The sequence below is a fragment of the Pleurodeles waltl genome, chromosome 9 (assembly GCF_031143425.1).
Source record: "Pleurodeles waltl isolate 20211129_DDA chromosome 9, aPleWal1.hap1.20221129, whole genome shotgun sequence".
Classification (NCBI taxonomy): domain Eukaryota; kingdom Metazoa; phylum Chordata; class Amphibia; order Caudata; family Salamandridae; genus Pleurodeles; species Pleurodeles waltl.
Window position 1 is genome coordinate 242,050,506 of NC_090448.1, and position 19,141 is coordinate 242,069,646.

At 44.3% G+C, this 19,141-nt stretch overlaps 1 protein-coding gene across 2 annotated transcripts in view; it reads left to right on the forward strand.

Moving 5' to 3' along the window:
* Window positions 1-19,141, forward strand: part of RAF1 (Raf-1 proto-oncogene, serine/threonine kinase) — a 363,516-nt gene that overhangs the window by 186,266 nt on the left and 158,109 nt on the right. For both annotated transcript variants that reach the window (XM_069206644.1, XM_069206643.1), the window contains exon 7: window positions 13,018-13,171. In XM_069206644.1, coding sequence (XP_069062745.1) covers window positions 13,018-13,171 — 154 coding nt within the window. The remainder of the gene's footprint in view (window positions 1-13,017; window positions 13,172-19,141) is intronic.

Sequence of the window (19,141 nt, forward strand, 5' to 3'; positions counted from 1 at the left end):
TAACAATTCTGAGTTACTGGTGGTTGGTGTGGGGGGGAGGGAGGGGCTGATGTCGGTCCTAGCTCTGTTAGCCGCGAGGTGGAATCCTGCAGTGAAATACTCATTGCGAGGATCATGATTTTGGTCTTGTCGGTGTTCTGCTTCAGACAGTTGGTCTTCATCCAGTGGCAAAATTCAGGCATGCAGACATAGAACTTCATCCCAGTTCTTGGCATCTTGTCTGTGATGAAGAGAATGAGTGGCTTGTCATCGGCATAGGAGAGGGCGTTGAATTTGTGAGAGCGAATGATGCTTGCTAGAGGGATTATGTATGCATTGAAGAGGTTCAAGGAATACACTTGCAGAACTCCTCAGATGAGGTTGTAGGCGTCTTAGGTGGACAGTACCGGGCTGACTGACAGGGTCATTTCAGTCAGGAAAGAGCAGATCCATCAACATAGATGTCGTTGAATTCTGATGTCTCGTAGGCATTGGATGAGATGGGGTGGGAGATCTTGTTGAATGCTGCGGAGAGAGGTCCAGGCAGATGAGGGCTACTGTGTCTTCTCCGTCCAGTGTCATTCAGATATCAGCAGTGATGGCCATTAAGGAAATTTCTGTGCTGTGGTTAAGTCTGAAACCATACTGAGGCCCTCATTGCGACCCTGGTGGTCATGAGCCCGCCAGGGCCGCGGTGGAGGTCGGACTGCTACCAAAGCAGCAGTCCGGCCTCCACATTGCGACAATGGCGTACGACTGCCACGGTCCGACCGCCGCCACTACCAGGTTGCTGCCAGCGTGGCGATGCCAGTGGTCTAAATCCCCCATGGCAGCGATTACGAGCTGGTTTTAGTGTTGTGGTGTTTCCTGCCGGCCCAGAAGTAGACACTTAATAGGTACTGCCGGGGGACGTCCACATATGCGTCATCCCAACGCAGGACTTTGGCAGGCAGTGTCCGCCACCTGCCAGAGTCAAAATAAGGGACGTAGTGATGTTGCCGCACGCCAAAGTCAAAATGAGGGCCTGGGTGATGTTGAGGAGTTGGTGGCCATTGAAGTATTTGAGAGACAACTGTGGATGATTTTCTCTAGGACCTTGGCTGGGAATGGTAGTAGGGAAATCGATCTGTAGTTGGCAAGTGTTGAGGGGTCCGCAGAGGGTTTCTTCTGCAATTGGAGGAGAGGAGCAAGTTTCCAGGCATCTCTGAAGGTCTCGGAAGAGGTGGAGGCATTGAGAATGGTTATGAGAATGGCGGTTATGGGTTGCAGTCCTCTGTAGTAGGTGTGGTGGGGGTTATGTGATTAGCATTAGTTCTTTGGATAAGATCAGGAGGTGTTTGGAAAGGTCTGTCATGTCCAGTTTTGAGCTGAAGTTGTTGTAAAGGACAAAATGTTTGTTGTTGAAGGGTTGACAGAGATTTTTACAGAAGTTCGGTGATGGGGTGATCGAGTTGGAGGAGGCCGCTGGTGAGGTGAAATCCTTTACAATGGCAAAGATTTCTTTGCTTCTGTTGATGCTGGCATCTATGCATTCTGCCAGAGCAGGTCATTTTGGTGGTCTGGATCATTTGGTGGTAGCATCTCAAGTCCAATTTGAACCCGCTCCTCTCTGCGTTATCCTGGGTCAACCTCGATTTACTCTTCAGTTGTTTGGACTGGTGTTTCATCAGTCTAAGTTCCTCCATGTACCAGCTGGCCTGGGGTCCATAGATTATTTTGTATTGCTGTGTTTGAGTGGAGCCAGGGAGTCAGTGCAGGAGGTGATCGGGATGGGAATCCTGAACTTGACAAAGGCGTGGTATGTCCAGGAGAGTGATGTGAGTCCAGGAGGTGTCCAGTGTTGTGGGCAGGTCCTTTTACTTGTTGGGTAAGGCTCAGGCTTCCAAATTCTTCGAGTAGTGTTTTGATTTGGGGTTAGAGTGGTCTTTCAGGTGGAAGCTTAGGTCTCCGAGTAGGTTGTAATTACTAACATCGAGCGCAATTGGTTTGTCAAAGTCCATGATAGTGTCAAAGTAGGTGCACAGCCCTTTGTGATGTATAGATGAGAGTGCCGCTTAGGATGAAGTTGGCTAGTCCCTCGTCATTCTTCATTTCTGGAAAAAGGTATTCAGGTCCCAGGGGACGATAGGTAAGGTTGTATGGAACAAGGCAACTATTGGCCCTATGCCTGAAAATTTATAAAATCAACTGCAATAATATCAATACAAGGGTATCTACCTGTTGAATTGGATCTTGTGTATATTGGTAGCAATGGGAAATATAAGGTGAAGAATTATCAGAATAAAATGGAGTTGATTGCCTATGATAGCTGATAGAGACTTCTAGTTGCAGATTCCTTACCTTTGAATTCTCCCCAGGTGTCAAACTGGATCCGGAAGATTTTCATGAGCAGTACCTCTACGCGCTGGTTGTCTGCACCAGAAATTACGTCCTGGTTCCTATATAAGCGCCACCCATGTGTGCCAACCTCAGTTCTTTTCTTTCCGCTCCAGTCAGCGCTGATGAGAAGAGAGCTACCCCTCAGTCGCTTTTGGATTGGTCTTTTTGAATTTTTTTGTCAAATTCTTTTTTTAGATCACTCCTCCTGTATCAAGGGATGTTATCCAGGAAGAAGGGTTTCAAGTCCTGCGTTTTCTGTCATTTGATGATGTCCATTTCAGATCTGCACCTTGTGTGCTTGTGGTGTCTGGAGCGTGACCATGACTCAAAGTTGTGCTTCGAGTCCCAGGCCATGCATCCAAAGGCTTTGGGGTACCGTTCCCTAAAGCTGATAGTGACCAGGCACGCAACTCCATGCAAGTCGAGGTCTCGGTTGAGAGGAAGGTCCTGGGGCCAGTCTCCGAGTCCAAAGTCTTCGTCGTCCATTGGGCACTCGGGTAAGTCGAGGCTTAAGAATAAAAAGTAAGAAGTCAAAGTACTTTTCAACTTCTCCTCGTCCGTTGGCCGACCCACAACGGAGCGCCACCCTTCTAGGCCTCGTTCTTCAGGATCTTTGCCTAGTCTGACTCTGCGCCTCCCCAAATTTCAAGAAGCCAGAGCGACCCCTGCCCAACTGAAAGAATTTTATGTGGCCATGTGCCTCATTTTTAGGCAATCCGATACTGCTAGAGCATCTTTGGGGTTAGAGGGGACCCCTGTGGGGTCAGAGGGGGCACTATTGAGTTCCATGCCAAAGGCTTCAGTGCCCATGGGCTCTCAGGGATCCAGCCCTGGATCCGGACTGGCGCGGTATGTACAACCTCACCCTTCCCTGACACTGTTCTCGATTCTGATTCTCCCCATGCGGTCAGTGCCCACCGGCAGTGCCATCCCCATTGTCATCCCCGACACTGAGCCGGATGGGTGTCGCCCGACGCTGACTTCGTCAGGAGCTTTGCCTCCTAGTTCAGGTCCTGAGACCGATTCTGCTGGGCTAGACCTCAGAAAAGAATGGGAGGGGTTGAATGACCACTTAGAATACCAGCAATACAAAGAAGAAATAGACTGACGTGAGGACTTGGGTAAAGCCAGTAGACTAGACACACATCCAGCTATTAGTATGCTTTCTCCCCACTACAATGGCTACGGTGGAGGGAGCCTCTTATGCTATGGTGGGGAGGAAGGCGGCTGAGGTCCTGGACCTTCAGCTACCCTCAGTGGCCATCAAGACGAGTCTCTTGCCAGGGGTGCTGCAACCAGGAACTTCCACCTCCAAACCCCTGCTCACGTTCAGTGATGCCCTCACACACGTCCTTCTGGGTACCTGGTCCAAACCCAGCACAGGGCCTCCTAAGAATAGGATGATTGCCCACCACCATTGCCCCGCACCTGGGGACCTAAGTTCCCTGACCCAACACCCCATCCCTTAGAGTCTGTGTCTTGTACATTGGTTGTGATTAAATATTTGAACATGACTAGAATGTAACAATAATCAGAGTCTTTGAAATTAGTCTGAACTACAAAGCTGTTCACAGAGTGTACTTGTTGGAGCAGTGAGAGACTTTGGGTGTGATTTATATGTTGGCGGGGAGGAAACTTTGTTGCCGCTGTGGTGGAGTTCTCTCTCCCTACCCCCATTGATCTATATAAGTTTGACCAAGATGGAGACTATTCTGTCTCCCCTGTGGCAAACTCTGGCAGTTAAGGACTGTAAAATGCGAATAAGCCTCCCTCCTCTTTGGGAGATGACTTCCATGGCGAGGGGAACATAATTTGTTTTTATTCACAAATCCCGTTTTGGGAGTTTCTTTTTGTGTAAATAAAAAAGAATACTCTTTGCTACAGGGTTGTATCCTGCTAGCGCAGCCCTGAAGCAAGGAGTAAAAGGCATTTACAGGAACCACCTGCTTGGCAGTTGTTTATAAATTTGGTGGGCGGGTCCCCCTGTCATAGGGACGGAGTAATTTACTCCATTGTGGAACAGCGGGCCGTCTGTCTGTATATAAGTCAGGGCTTTTATGGAGAATCCTAAATCGCTACTAGATTCAAAGCTAGTCAGGATACATTTTTGCAGATAACAGAAAGAAGCTTTAAGGCTGAGAAACCAAAGTAGGAATGCTTGGAGCATTTAATTTGAAACTCAAAAATAGATACCATTGCAAATACCTTAGGATGTGCAAGTACCGCTAACAAGTGCTACCTTGTAGGTGACCAGGACTGGCCTTTGATAATACCATACCTAGTAAGGGTTATAAGACAGGAAAACAGACTTACAATGTCGAGGTTTATTAACCCCTTCCCTGCCAGGCATTTTCCCCCTCAGATGCCAGGCCTTTTTTTGGCTAGTTTGGGCAGTTCACGCTAAGGCCCTCATAACTTTATGTCCACATAAGCTACCCACGCTAAATTTGCGTCCTTTTTTCCCCAACATCCTAGGGATTCTAGGGATACCCAGAGTTTGTGGGTTCCCCTGGAGGAGACCAAGAAATTAGCCAAAATACAGCAACAATTATTATTATTATTTTTTTTTATTGGAAGAAAGGGCTGCAGAAGAAGGCTTTTAGTTTTTGTCCCTGAAAATGGTATCAACAAAGAGTTTGCAGTGCTAAAATCACCATATTCCCACCTTTCAGGAAAGACAGACTTGAATTAGAAAACTACATTTTCCAACACAGTTTTGGCATTTTACTGGGACATACCCCATTTGTACTATTTTTTGTGCTTTTAGTCCCCTTCCAGTTAGTGACAGAAATGGGTGTGAAACCAATGCTGGATCCGAGGAAACTAAACATGTCTGAAAAGTAGACAAAATTCTGAATTCACCAAGGGGTCATATGTGTAGATTCTACAAGGTTTTCCAGTAGAAAATAACAGCTGAAATGAAAAACTAGAAATTGAGGTGAAAAAAAGCAATTTTTCTCCACGTTTTACTCTGTAACGTTTTCCTGCGATGTCATATTTTCAAAAGTAATATACCATTACGTCTGCAGGACTCTTCTGGTTGCGTGGATATATTGGGCTTGTAGGTTCATCAAGAACCCTAGGTACCCAGAGCCATTAAAGGAGCTGCACCTTGCAATGGGTTTTCATTCTATACCAGGTATACAGCAATTCATTTGGTGAAATATGAAGAGTGAAAAATAGGTATCTAGGAAACCTTTATACTTCCAAAATGGGCACAAGATAAAGTGTTGAGAAGCAGTGGTTATTTAAATTCTGGGGTGCCCATACTAGCATGTGAATTACAGGGCATTTCTCAAATAGACTTCTTTTTTACACACAGTCTTACATTTGGAAGGAAAAAATGTAGAGAAACACAAGAGACGCTAACACTTGTTCTGCTATTTTGTGTTCCCCCAAGTCTCACAATAAAAATGGTACCTCACTTTTGTGGGTAGGCCTAGTGCTCGTGAAAGGAAATGCCCAAAAACACTATGTGGACACATCAAAATTATCAAATACAAAACTACCGGTTTTGAAGGGGGGGTGGCGGGGCACCTGCGTTTTTGGTCCTGGGCTCAGCAGCCATATAGGGAAAACTGCCAAACCCAAACATTTCTGAAAACTAGACACCCGAGGGAGTCCAGGGAGGTATGACTTGCGTGGATCCCCAAGTGTTTTCTTACCCAGAATCCTCAACAAACCGCAAATTTTGCTAAAATATAAAAAAAAATCCCACATTTCTGTCTGGGATCACTGCATTGGCACAAATTTCCTACCAACCAGCGTTCCCCTCCCGGTAGAAATGATACCTCACTTGTGTAGGTGGGTCAAGTGCCTATGACAGGGAAGAGCCAAAAACGTGTCGAAAATGAGGGAGAACCAAAGCGAGTCCAGAAGGGCAGTTTGAAAAAAAACATTTTTAGGCTGACAAGTGGGGCAAAATTTTTATCGGTATTGATGCGACAATGCTGGGTGGTAGGTTTTTTGTGGATTCCTGCAGATTATGGAAGGTTCCATCACATAAATGTGAGAAAAATGTGTGCTTTCCGGCAAAGTTGTAGGTTTGCAGGGCATTGTGGGTAAGAAAGTGGTGCAGTTCATGTGAATCACACCACCCTGGACTCATCCAGATGTTTAGTTTTCAGATGTGTCCAGATCTTGTAGATTTTTCTACATGGCAGAGTCCAAAAGTCCAAAAAGTGCAGCCGTCACCAATCCAAGTGAGACGATTTTGAGAGGTAGACAAGCTCTCATGGCCCAAATGTAACCCCAAAATAACCAAATGTCCTCTTGCTTGTCGTGGGATAAGATGTTTTAGTGTGCGGGGAGAGAGCTGATAGATTGTTACCCCCTTCAGTTGGGGGTGGGCCATAACAATGCCCATACTGGTTGGTAGCCAACACCCCACTATTCTTATATATTTTTTTTTTTATTCCCTGGCATCTATTAGGTTTTCTGCCACCCCCTTCCCTCTCAGGGTGTGAATCGGGGGCCCCATCTGCCCATCAGTGGTCAGAACAACTTTGTCATACCCCCCACCCTCTTTTAAAAAAAAAAAAAGAAAATCTTCCCTGGTCTCTGCTGGCTTCCTGCCCCCCCCCCCTTGAGGGCAGATGGGCCTTCCAAAATAGGCCAGTGGCTAACAGTAAAGTGCACCCATGGGGAGCGACCCCTGGCCAAAGGGCTGCCCCCCACCCCAAGCAACACACACACACTCACCAATTCCTGGTGCCTAAGTGGTTTCTGCCCCACCCGGGGGCAAATCGGCCTAATCGAAATATGCTGATCTGCCCCCAAGAAGGAGGGGGGGGGGGGGGGCAGAAATGACCTAAAATAAATTTGCCCCACAGGGGAGCGAAAAAAAATCTCTGGTGCCTATTGGTTTCTGCCTCCCTTGGGGGCAGATCAGCCTAGTAAAAATAGGCAAGGATGGCCTAAATACAATTTGCCAATGGGTCGCGCACCTTCATTAAAAAGATTTAAAAAAATCCCTGGTGTCTAGTGGTTTCTGCCACCCTTGGGGGCAGATTGGCCTAAGAATTCTGTTGTGATAAAGTGCTGTATGGTCTACGGTTTAGGGTTGTTTTAGAGCCGTTTGCCCGAGGTTGATTTGGCAGCAGGTGAATTATGTGTTGAGAAGTTCATCTTGAACCATGTAGAGATGTTTGTGTGATGCTCGTGTGTATATCAAGGAGCAGGACAGGCAGTGCTTAATTTGTTAAAGAATAAGTGCCTGGGCACAAAGTTTTGCTCAAATCCCGTGGTTGGTACTATCAGGTTTGGTGTGCTGAATTCCAAGATTGTGCTGTCGTAATTTCACCTCATGCCTCTTTCAGCCACCACCAGACAGTGGTTGCCCATTTATCTTACTTTCGCAGGTTCTTTTTCACCCTTGCTTTTTCCCTTTGTCAGTTTTTTTACCTACTTCCTCTTCATCCTCCTTTTCTCCTATGTTTTTCCCTTTCTTGCTCTGGGTCAAAGTCTGATGAGAAAAAGTAAGTACATGTCTCCAAAAAATGAGTGCCGGTGGGCCTCACTCGCAGCCACCAGCCTAAATTAAGCACTGTTGAAGGGGAACAGATGCCTTGGGTATTTTGGCTTGCAGTTTTTAGAGGGTGCAGGGTTATGGTACGTGGTGATGTTGGTGTTCTTTTAGTTGGGGGTCTGTTTTTTTTATTTTCTTTAACATTTATTTTTTAATTTATTTATTTGTCACTAGGTAGGAAGGATCAAGAATAAAATAACTGAGATTGACCTGGCTAGGTCCTGGAGTTCTTGGTCAGAAGGTGTTGGACTTGGCCGTCTCTGCAGGGTCACTCCCAAATTTTTTGCCTTCACCCCTCCTATTTTTCTGAATTTGTTTTTGTTGGCTTTGGGACTCTGTGCTCTTTCCCACTCCTAACCAGTGCTAAAGTGCTTGCGCTCACTCCCTAAAACATGGAAAAATTGGCTTACACCTGATTGGCATTTTTAATGTCCTTATGTAAGTCCCTAGTAAAGTGGTATACCTTATACCCAGGCTAGTGGGCCTGCAGTGCTAGTTATGCCACCCACTTAAGTCGCACCTTAAAACATGTCCCAAACCTGCCATTGCTGCCTGAATACAGTTTTAAACTGCCACTTTGGCTTGGCAATATAACCCCAAGCCTTAAACTCCCCTTGTATTGCACACATCACCCCTAAGGTAGGCCCTAGGTAGCCATTGGGGCAGGGTACATTGTTAATAGATTTTGGGCACATACATTTTAAGTTTTACATGTCCTGATAGTTTAAAAAACATACATTTATTTTCCATTACTGTGAGGCCTACATCTCCCATAAGATAACAAGATAACATTGGGTTGCCTTATTATATTTATTAAGTGCTAATGTTTGATTGGGAAGAGGCAAACCTTTCCTATTTGGTGTCTAAGATTTTGTAATTAAAAACCTCTTTAATGGTAAAGTCAGGTTTTGAATTACAATTCTGAAAATGCAATTTTTGGAAAGTTGGCATTGTTCCTGCCCTAACTATTTGTTGCCTGGAGACTGTTATTGGGTCACATGACTGGATGTAGCTGGCAGTTGATCTTGGTATATTTCTCACAGACAGCCACACAATAGAGGGATTAGGTGTGCCTTGATGGGCCATCAACTGACAGGAGAGTACTTGCAAGTGAATAGGATGAGCCCTGCCTTCTCTCAAAGGGTTTGAAACCAGGGCAGGGGTTCCAGAAAACTTCAAGCACTTAAAGGGTAATTCCCTAGAACCTTTCCTCCTTCAAACAAGGCGCCAGTTATAAAAATAGGACCCTAAGAGCCACTATTCAGTTCACTCTATGTACCTGCAGAAGGACTGTGAGGATTGTCTGCCGCGGTTGCCTGCTGTGTACTTCAGAACACTGCTTTGCTGCATCTAGAAGAACTGCCCTGCTGTCTGAAGCCTGCTTTGAACCCTCAGAATTCTGCTGTGCTGCTTGAGCCCTGTTCCATGCTTGAACCCAGGACTACCACCGAGACTCTAAGGGCTGGTTGCCTGGCCTCCTGATCAGAACCTCAGGGGCAGAAAATGCTCAACCATCTTGAACCCACCCCTGGACACAGCCTACATGAGTCCTAACTCCCTAAGTGGTGCCCCTCCTGTACTGGACCCTTGGTGGTGGGAAAGGAGCCAAGATAACCAAAGGTCAAAACTTGGAACTTAGTTTCTTTTTTAGCTAAAAACTACTCTGATAACCAATAGGAGGCCAGGACCATCATGCTAGTCTATCCACCCAAGGTGCATCGCTGGTCAGCCTGACTTTGTGGCAACTCCTGCTATGTCCCTCTCCGCAGCAGCAAATCATGTTCAATGGTTCTTCGCCAAAAGGGTACCCTGTCTCGTGGAACTCTCCTTGTCCACATTCTCTAGCCTTGTCCCGTTCGAGATTTTTGGCTTCCGAAAAAGATATGAAGTCCCTACGTAGAATCTTCTTCGCGACTCGGTCCAGCTGCTCCACGATGACGACGCCTCCTCAGACACCACCTACAGCCTTGCCCCGCTGAACTTCTACCTTCTCAGAAGATTTTTGTTGAAATTTCCTCTAAGTCCAAAGGTCAGCGCCGACTGGGTTTAGTCCACTTTTTGTATCTGCCCAGTGCAACAAAGCAGACAGGCCCTTTGATCTTTTATGTACTAGCTTTTACTGTAAACTTTAAAAATCCATAATGCCAGTTTTACCAATTGGATTTTTGTCATTTTGTGTCAAATAATTGATTGAACGATAGTACTTGCACAGGAACCCTCTATATGTTGACAATTGAAGACTGGGTTATATTTAAAGCTGGAATTTTTATCGTGGAATAAAGTGATGCAGTACTTATTGGATGGTGTCTATGCTTTCTCCTTCGCAAAAGATTGTTCATTTTGAGGTGATAGCTTTGTAGTTGCTATGTGTGGTTGAAGCAGATGGCATGTTTGTATGGAAAAGCCAAGTTACTACCAGGAAGAATCAGTGTTTTTTCTTCAGTGAGATCATGGATGAAGGGGCCATTGAGTGTAGTGGAGAAACATTTTAAAGTTCAAATTCCTTTCTTGAATTGATGGCGGTGTTTAGCAGCCTGGTCTCAACTTGCACCTATAGCTGTAGGATATATGACAGAAGTTGGTCTTGGATTATTTCTCATTTGATGGGGTTATTACTGTTGCAAATACTAACGAGACTTCGGGGATGTGAGTGACGGTAGTAGCAAAGGATGAGTCTCAAGCAGCAGCAGTGTCCACAGTCCAGCTGATACATGCACATCCTGCTCCACCATACAAGCCCCTTAACATTACCATGCCACAAGGAGTATGTCCAATCGTACTGCAGAACTTCCCACTGACAGGGAGTACAAGCCATGATCTGATTTAAGACACTATACTTCTTTCATGCAGAGTACTCTTGTAACAGTAATGATAACCTTAAATTGGTTAATTTCCACCTCTTGAACTTCTTGACTCCAACCTATGCACCATGGTCATTTACCCCAATTTCACATAGCTAATCACATCCCTTTCTACTGGAATGCTGCTTTTAAGCTTGGGTTCGAAAAGAATAAAGTGATGGGTGGACTTCTTGAATGAATCTCAGTCACGTGTAATTACTTGGCTGCATTTCAGTCCAATGGTTTTTTTTTGTTCACGGTGCCACTCCAGACAGGGACCAGTCATAAGAAAATTAAGCATTATCCTGCTTCAAAGGAAACAGTTCAGCCCAGCTGCTTGACAGGAACACAAGCATAACAGTCTGGTTTCAGCCTTGTTTGGCTTCATCATTGATGTGCAGCTTATAGCACAGGGATACACCCATGCTGTGGCATACCCCTCATCTTCAGAATGGGTAAAATGTTTGAATTAATCGCACCCAGTGGTAGTTACTTGATGCTTCTTAAAGTCTTGGTGCAATTTACTGCGAAAGTACAGACGTTTTTAGTATCTGGTAATTATTAATAAAATGAGTTTCTAGCTAAGTAAGTGTGTGTGAGATACTACAGAGGGGAATACGGCGTGTGTGTTCAAAAAACGGTAGTATTCTGCCATTGATTGTCTCAGTTCTAGTACTCCGAACTTTAGCTCATATAGCAAGATGTCTCTTTCCTGGGGCTTTTAAGTAAATGGATGTGTAATGAGCCTCAATTGATGCGCAGGTGACGGGCTTCAATAACAATTTATTGCATGAACAGTGGTCCCTAATGGAGTAATTCAAGAAAACTATCTTCAAAGCCAAATGGTAATGCAATGTACAAATAGAATTAACAAAAAAGCAAATATGTAACGGAGTGGGTGCTACTGACAAATGTGCTTGGTGCACTTTGAAGTATAATGCACACGTGGGATAAAGGTGATCAAAGTGCGCTACAGAGCACAGCCTATGAATTGTAATGAACATTGGAATGGGGCTGCGTGCAAGTCAGTGACGTTTTGATCCTATTGTAAATACAGGATCATCATCGAGACTCAGTTAAACATGGACTCAAAAACAGAGACCCACCCTCAAGTCACAATGCGCACAAAACTAAGGTAAAAAACACATGAGCCACAGGGAGACACGGTTCACGAAGAACAGTCACCGGGAGACTTGAACCACCAGATCATGCGTCAAGGCGTGGCAGGGGAAAATACCCCGATGACCATAATGAGGTCGTACTTCCTAGGGGGGCAGCTCGGCAGTGGAGGATCAGTTCGGCATATTCCCCGAAGAGCAGGAAGGCATTTGGAGAAGCTGGGCCATATTTAGTAATATCCCATCAATTTACGATAAAGCCCACCTTCATGAAAAAATACCTAAGAAAGGACTTGTGCCGTTTGAAAGAGACAAAATTCAGATTTTTATTATAGATTTACAAACGAAGGTGCATCTTTTTTTTTTTTTAGGTATTGATTTTGAACTACATTTGAGAGACTACTTACATAATTACTTATGTATTTAAGAGCTTTATATGATGCTGTGGTACTTCACCTTGTCTTCAAACAGCTCTACTCTTTCCCCGATGAGTGCATGATTCGTGGAAAAGCACTCTTAATGGGAGCACTACTTATGTTTTTTACATGTGGTGGGTTATTTTGGAATTATTCATGGGGGATTAGTGCTGTTTTGGGACAGCCAAGGAGCCTTCTATTTTGGGACATTGGTTTATGAAGAGCATGGGTAAAGGGAACTGTTGGAAGACTAACGACTGCCAAGTGACTTCATAACATCAATATTTGGACTGCAGAGATCTTCTCGTGTCCTTGTTTCTAGTAGCAAATGCCATGATTATAGTAGGTTCAATCTGATAAACTAAAGTGACATGGCACGCATAAGACCTTTAGAATTTGTCTGTTAACACAGATTTCACTTAGCTTTTTGCAGCCTTGCATTTTAACCGAATTTAGCAGCAGCTTAAAAGTTACAGGCTAAAATAATTTGTTGACAGGGGCGGGGGTGTAATGCGAAAGTTCGAGTTGACTGTTCCTAACCATGCCAGACATGTCTTGCCAGCCATTAAGATCAAGCTTAAAACCTACTGAAGCAGTAATTAACTTAACTGGATGACTGCCAGCTTGCTAAATGTTTGTTTTTTAGCCAGCGAACAACTGCACTGTTTCACTGCCAGCTGCTGTAGGTTAAAAGAGGCTTGTTTTTTTGATGATTTGTGATTTCTATTCACAATAATTGATCTTTTTTTCTCCCCTAGTTCTCAGCACAGGTATTCTACTCCTCATGCCTTCACGTTCAACTCTTCAAATCCTTCGTCAGAGTGCTCCCTCTCCCAAAGACAGAGGTCCACCTCCACCCCCAATGTTCACATGGTGAGCACGACGATGCCTGTGGACAGTAGAATCATCGAGGTAAAGATCGACACGTTGTGCTTCTCTGGGGCTTGCAGTGCTTAATTTGTAAAAAAGAATGAAAGTGCAGAGGACTAATCTTTTTCTTAGAAACCAGTTCCATTTGCCAGGGTCACCATAAACCACTGCTGACTAGCCTTGATTTCACCACCAGCCTCTTTCGTCCACCACCCTAGACTTACGTCTCTATATCTCACTCTTGCAGGCTCATTTCATTCCCTCTTCTTCCTTTCATTGTTTTTCTACATTTCTCTTCCTCCTTCGTTCTTCCTTTTCTGATATTCTCTCCTCGATGAGGTTAAACTCTGATGATGAAAAAGACCTAGTCCACAAAAATGAGTGTGAATGTACAGCATATCCACAAATTAAGCACTGTCTGAGAGTATTGTAAAGTAGACCATTTACGTACTGTGTATTTACAATACGTTTTCTGCTTATTGAGTGTTTGTTGGTAGGACGCTTAGCTTAGCCTCCACCCAACCTGAAAACCAGTGCTACCTTAAAGTGAGCTTGAACTTTTCTCCAACACAAAACTCAGAACTGTAGATGTCCTCAAGATGATCCAACATATTATGCCCACTGTGACTTGTGTTTTACGCAACTCAATTAGAATGTCTCCCAGATGCATTTATTGCGAACCGCTTTGCAAATCATACATTTTGTTGTCAGTTCTAAATAGACTGAAATGGCTTGGGTGTCATTATTGACTCTATTTTACAACGTTTTGGTACATAGCAGTCTACATCACATCATGCCTTTGTGGTGCTTTTCGACTTTTCTGTAACCTGCTGTCTGCCATTGTGGTCTGAGAGTGGACATAGGGAGGCACTGCCCCGAAATAAATGATCAATGTAGTTGACATGACTTAAGTTGTGGGTGGGGGCATGAGACTTTCCACCTGGACAGGGAAATGTTCAGAGGTCCCCAGAGACAGGACCACACACGCAGTCATGGACAGGAAGACAGAGTCCCAGGGTTTGCAAGTCATAGAAATAGGTACAGAGAGTCTGACTAACACCCTGGCATGGTGAGATTACCCGTGACCTGGAGGGACGGTGTTAATGGTACAAGAGAGGTGGAGCTGCAGTGAGCAACTGACATAAGTACTGGGAAACACTGGTAACGAAGCAGTTAAAAATAGCCTCAAGAATAGGGCAAACATGCATAAGACATACCCATAAAAAAATAGGCCACGTTTCAGGATGAAAGACTTGAAGCTAGGTAGAAATAGGCAGATTTGAAGAATCAGACAATCCACATCAGGGATGGAGTCACGCACCCTTGAATAAATGATGCAGATGTGAGGTTGGAAATCACAACAGGGAGTTGAAGAAACGATGCAGACTCCAGGTGGAGAGACTTCCCTATGGACGACGGATCACAAAAGCAAGAACGCCAGTCTGTGACCTAGACACAGACTCTGAGATACAGGTACACAGACATCAGCATGGGTGACACGTGCATGATGATGATAGGGGTCAGGGTACCCAGGCATGAGGATTGTGACTGAGTAAAAGGAGACTTAAGAAGCATCGAGCTGGTGACAGCGAAATACAGATACACCTCAGCTGCTCTCGTGGATGGGTTGGAGGCAAGGCTACCTATCACTGTACCATTCTCTTGGTGATAATCAGTGGTGATAATCCACAGTCAGAAGGATGATCTGCCCGGGTTTAGGAGAACTTGAAGGATGAGACCGAGACTGAACAACCTCCCATGAGGACATATTCAAGGAAGCACACTTCTGGGTAAAGGGATGTAAGACTCTCAGGCTTGGATGGTATTATTAAAGTAAGGGCAATGCGCCAAGAGGCATCGAAGAACAGCAAGTGACCATTAAAAACAGTGGGTGCGGGCATGTACAAGAGCAGAGTAACATATTAAAACAGCAATTATCTGCTGACGAGAGAACCTGAGGTGAACTAGTATTCCAGAGATAACATGCTCCCAGGTGCTTCTTCACCTCTAGCTTGGAGAAACTTTATTGGCAACAATTGGTAAATGGTATATTTACACATTATAAGCAAACTGACCTTAACACTGGGCTTTTGGCTTACTCGTCATCATATAGCTCAGATGCAAGTGTAAGGCTGGAGAAGTGATGTTAGCTTTGCTTGCGTAAAATGTAGAGTTTATCTGTAAGAATCCTCCTCTTACAATGACATATACTAAGGCAAAATAGAGAGTCATCTCCCCTAGATACTGGTCTAAAGTCTTCCTGAACCGAATGAAGTGCCGCCTGCACGAACACACACAGTATTTGGGCAGAGATCTGGATCACAGCCTCTGGGCAGGCCACCTGCAGGCAATGCTTAGTTTGTGAAAGAGTGAGTACCTATGCCCGAAGCTTTGCTCAGAAGCCAGCCACCGGAGCAATTAAACATCGTGCGCTGAATATCAAGGCTAGTAGTGTTTAATCCACTACCAGCCACCCCCTGCCCTCTGTTTTTGCTTTTGCAAGTTCCGGCTTTCTGTCTGTGACGATTTAACCATCTTTTTCTTCCTCCATCTTTCCGATCTGTCTGTTTCCCCCTCTTGCGCTCAGTAAATATCTAATGGGGAAAAATGAATGCTAATTCCCAAAACTAAGTGCTCGTGCCCCCCACTGGCAAGCACCCACTCAAATTAAGCACTGCCTGCAGGGCATCAAGAATATGTTAACTCTTCACTCTTTCAGTATCGGTGACACTGTATACTAGAAGACTGGTAGAACCAATAGTAATTGGGTTAGGTGTTCACTGGCACCTTCATCCTGGTCAGTGCTCTGGGGCCCAGTGCGTAGCGGGTTAGAGAAGCCAGGCAGTGTCGGGTGTCCCATCCTAAGCAGCAAGTACCGCAGCTCCCCCCGACTGCAGGAGGGTCAGCCAAGGGGCGGAGCAGTTTACCAGATAGAAAATCCTGCATGGGTGCTGCGCTTTGGATGGGAAGGGCCACGGCAGACAGTTCAGCTGCCAGGATGTATGACTAGTCCTACTTACAAAAAACGCAATAGTTTTAAACAACAAATGAAAAAAGAACTGCTGCTTCAAATAGGTTTATCGACTCCCTTAACTCTTGAAAGTGCCGCGGTCCTGATAGTGCCGGGGTTAAGCCAGTCCTGTAGAAGACAGAAGGAGCTGTGAGAGCCACATTGATATGAGCTGGGTGCGAGTTGCAGGATTAGCTGGAAGACATTTCTTTGTTCTGTCTGCTCACTTGGGTTGTCCGGGTCAGATTAAAGAATTGCATTCTATTTATTTCAACCCCCCTGCGACTGAGAAAATATTCACCATTTGTTCATGTACACAAATACTGGGATTTCTGCAATATTGTGGACTGGCATTGAAATTAGAAATATGACCTGTGAAGCTGACCTCTTCTGGACCAGCACCTCTTTAAAACATCTGTTGGTAGGTAGTATGGGTGGTGGTGAGTAAATAATTCGCTGTTTGCTAGCATACTACCTGAGGTATATCCCCTTGACTTCCACCCTTTTGTACTTCTGTGAATTTATTTTCCCAAACCAGTGTGGTGAAGGATACCCTTTAATTCGAAATCTTTTGGTAGAATGCACGTATCCATCCTTGCTTGCATACAGTTGTGCAGCAAGAATACCATGGGCCCTGGTGCAAGCAAGGGCTCCTGTGTCTGCTGTTGGGTTAGTAAAATACAACATTGTGAAGGTTTAGTGGGCCCCTCGGAGCTTTTGGCCCCAGTGCCACAGCACCTTTTGCACCAATGTTAGCGACGCCCATGTTTGAATACATAAACAAAAAAACTGGGACAGAAAAGCGGGCTCTGAGCCCTCTATACATGAATTTGTTTTCTCAAGAATGAACAGAAAAAATCTGAGAATTATTAAAAATATGCAGATGACGGCGCAGCTCACTTTGCTTTTCCCATGTGCTTGGTACGTTATGAACAGAGTGCCTGTCACTATCATTACTTCTTTCCCGTTTTCATTACCACTTTTTCCTATACTTTTCACCTGTTTCCTCCTCAGTTGTTCTCTTTTTTCTTTGTTCTTTACTTTTCTCCTTGTCTTTTATTGTTTTGGACTAGAATAACAGCCTGAATACTTCTCCCAGGCCCTGGTGCAGGCGGTTTTGTCTGAGTGGAAGAGTAGGTATTTCTCCGACATGACGTTTGGTTGCTTTAAATAACTGGTTTGGCAAGATTTTAATGTCAAAGTAAAAGCTGTCACACCTGTTATATTAAACATTGTTCTAGTGCAACTGGTTTGTCTGCCCCTGGTGTGCTAACAGTTGTCTCTCAGTTGTAGTGGGAAGGTGCAGTATATATTTTACTCGATCCTATTATTTTTTTACTATTTTTCTCTGTTATTTTGAGGTGCATTAATCCAATAAATACACTGTTTGGCATAAGGACTGTTTTTTTTAAACTCTGCATGTTTAAATCATTCCTGTGCATTTATTAAGGGACAAACAGGGCTGCTGCCAACCTTCTGGCACCAATTTCACGTTTAGCAAGCTCAATGTTTTTGCTATTAACCTGCACCCCTCTGCGTGCTGCAACATGTACACCCATACTTAAAATGGGAGAGCAAACAGAACATCTCATTGTGCTGTTGACTTTTATGTAGGTCTGGCTGAAGGTTCTTAGGAGGGCATGACGATATAAAACAATCTTGTACACATTCTGGTTAAAATGAGTTAGGAAACCTTGGGTGACCAACGATTTCTAAGTACTGAGTGGCATATAAAAATATACCAGTACATCATAACTGAAAAGACTCCTACAGAAACAAACACTTCTAAATTAAGATGGGGACATGCATCTGGAGCAGAGGAAGATCATTTTACAAGGGTTGTACATCAGAAGCTTAATTCCTGAAGGTGAAGATGTCAATTGGCCTGTTAGATTTTTTGATATTTTTTTCCTATTTGAATCTTCAACGCTGGCTCCAAAAATGCCTTGAAATTGCAAAGTGTTATCTTCAGAACCACTGGGAACTGTGAAGTTGAACATTTGTCTGATCTCAGTTCACAGACACATTTTTTATTTCACAGTGGAGAGGCTTACTTTAGCTTGCCTGGTGATGCCTATATGATGATGTCTAAATTAGTAGCACAAACGATTTGGTTTCAAAAGCAGGTAGCTCTGTGAATTAAAATATTTTAAAAAACCCTGCCTGCATTAATTGACAGGTTTGTGTATCCAGACATTGGTCATTTGCTTTGCATGGCAGACTTCAACTTGCCCCTCTGTTGGATTTCAATGCCAAAGACTTCTGAAGTTTTCAGGCGGCATACTGCTGAAGAGATCCCTTGATTTGGTCGTTGAGGCCACATCCTTAGAACTAAAGATTCTGTGATAGCGGTATTTAGGTTGTAGACTAGACCACAATAGTTAAGTGGGTAGGATATTAGCAATTCCTTCAGTGGGGTCCTACAACAGACATCCAATTCTGCAGCTTGTGTGGCACAAAGAGGATAAATGTTCTCTATCAGTTGTGAAACTCCACTGTGATACCAGTGTCATGTACCTGGTGAGCATGGACATAAGGATCACACTTCAAATAAAAGGCCAATATGAACTTTATAAAAAAAAGTAGACTTTGACAGAGAAGGAAAAGTACGTTTTCTATGTTTATTTCTGGAACAATATCCTGTTTCACACATATGTGGAAGGAAAATGTCCAGCAATAACTAAGAGCAAATGGAGACAGCTCAGCTAATGCTTTGCATGACGGTCTGTACTCTAACATCAGCCATGTCAGGCTTTTGTGAGGCTTTTAAAAGGTTCATTGTATTGTTCTGGCCAGCCATTTCTTTCTCTGCTATCAAGTTTGAGAAGGATGGATGTATGCCTGCAGCTATTTTGTGTTCTTGCTTTATTTCACCGGTTATTTATACTGCTGCTCTTGAACTATAGCTTTACTACCTATTAAATGTATTTTATTTTGTTTGATTTATTTGTGCCTGCGGTAGTCTAATGTTAATGTACAAATTCTCGTGTGGAACAGTTACA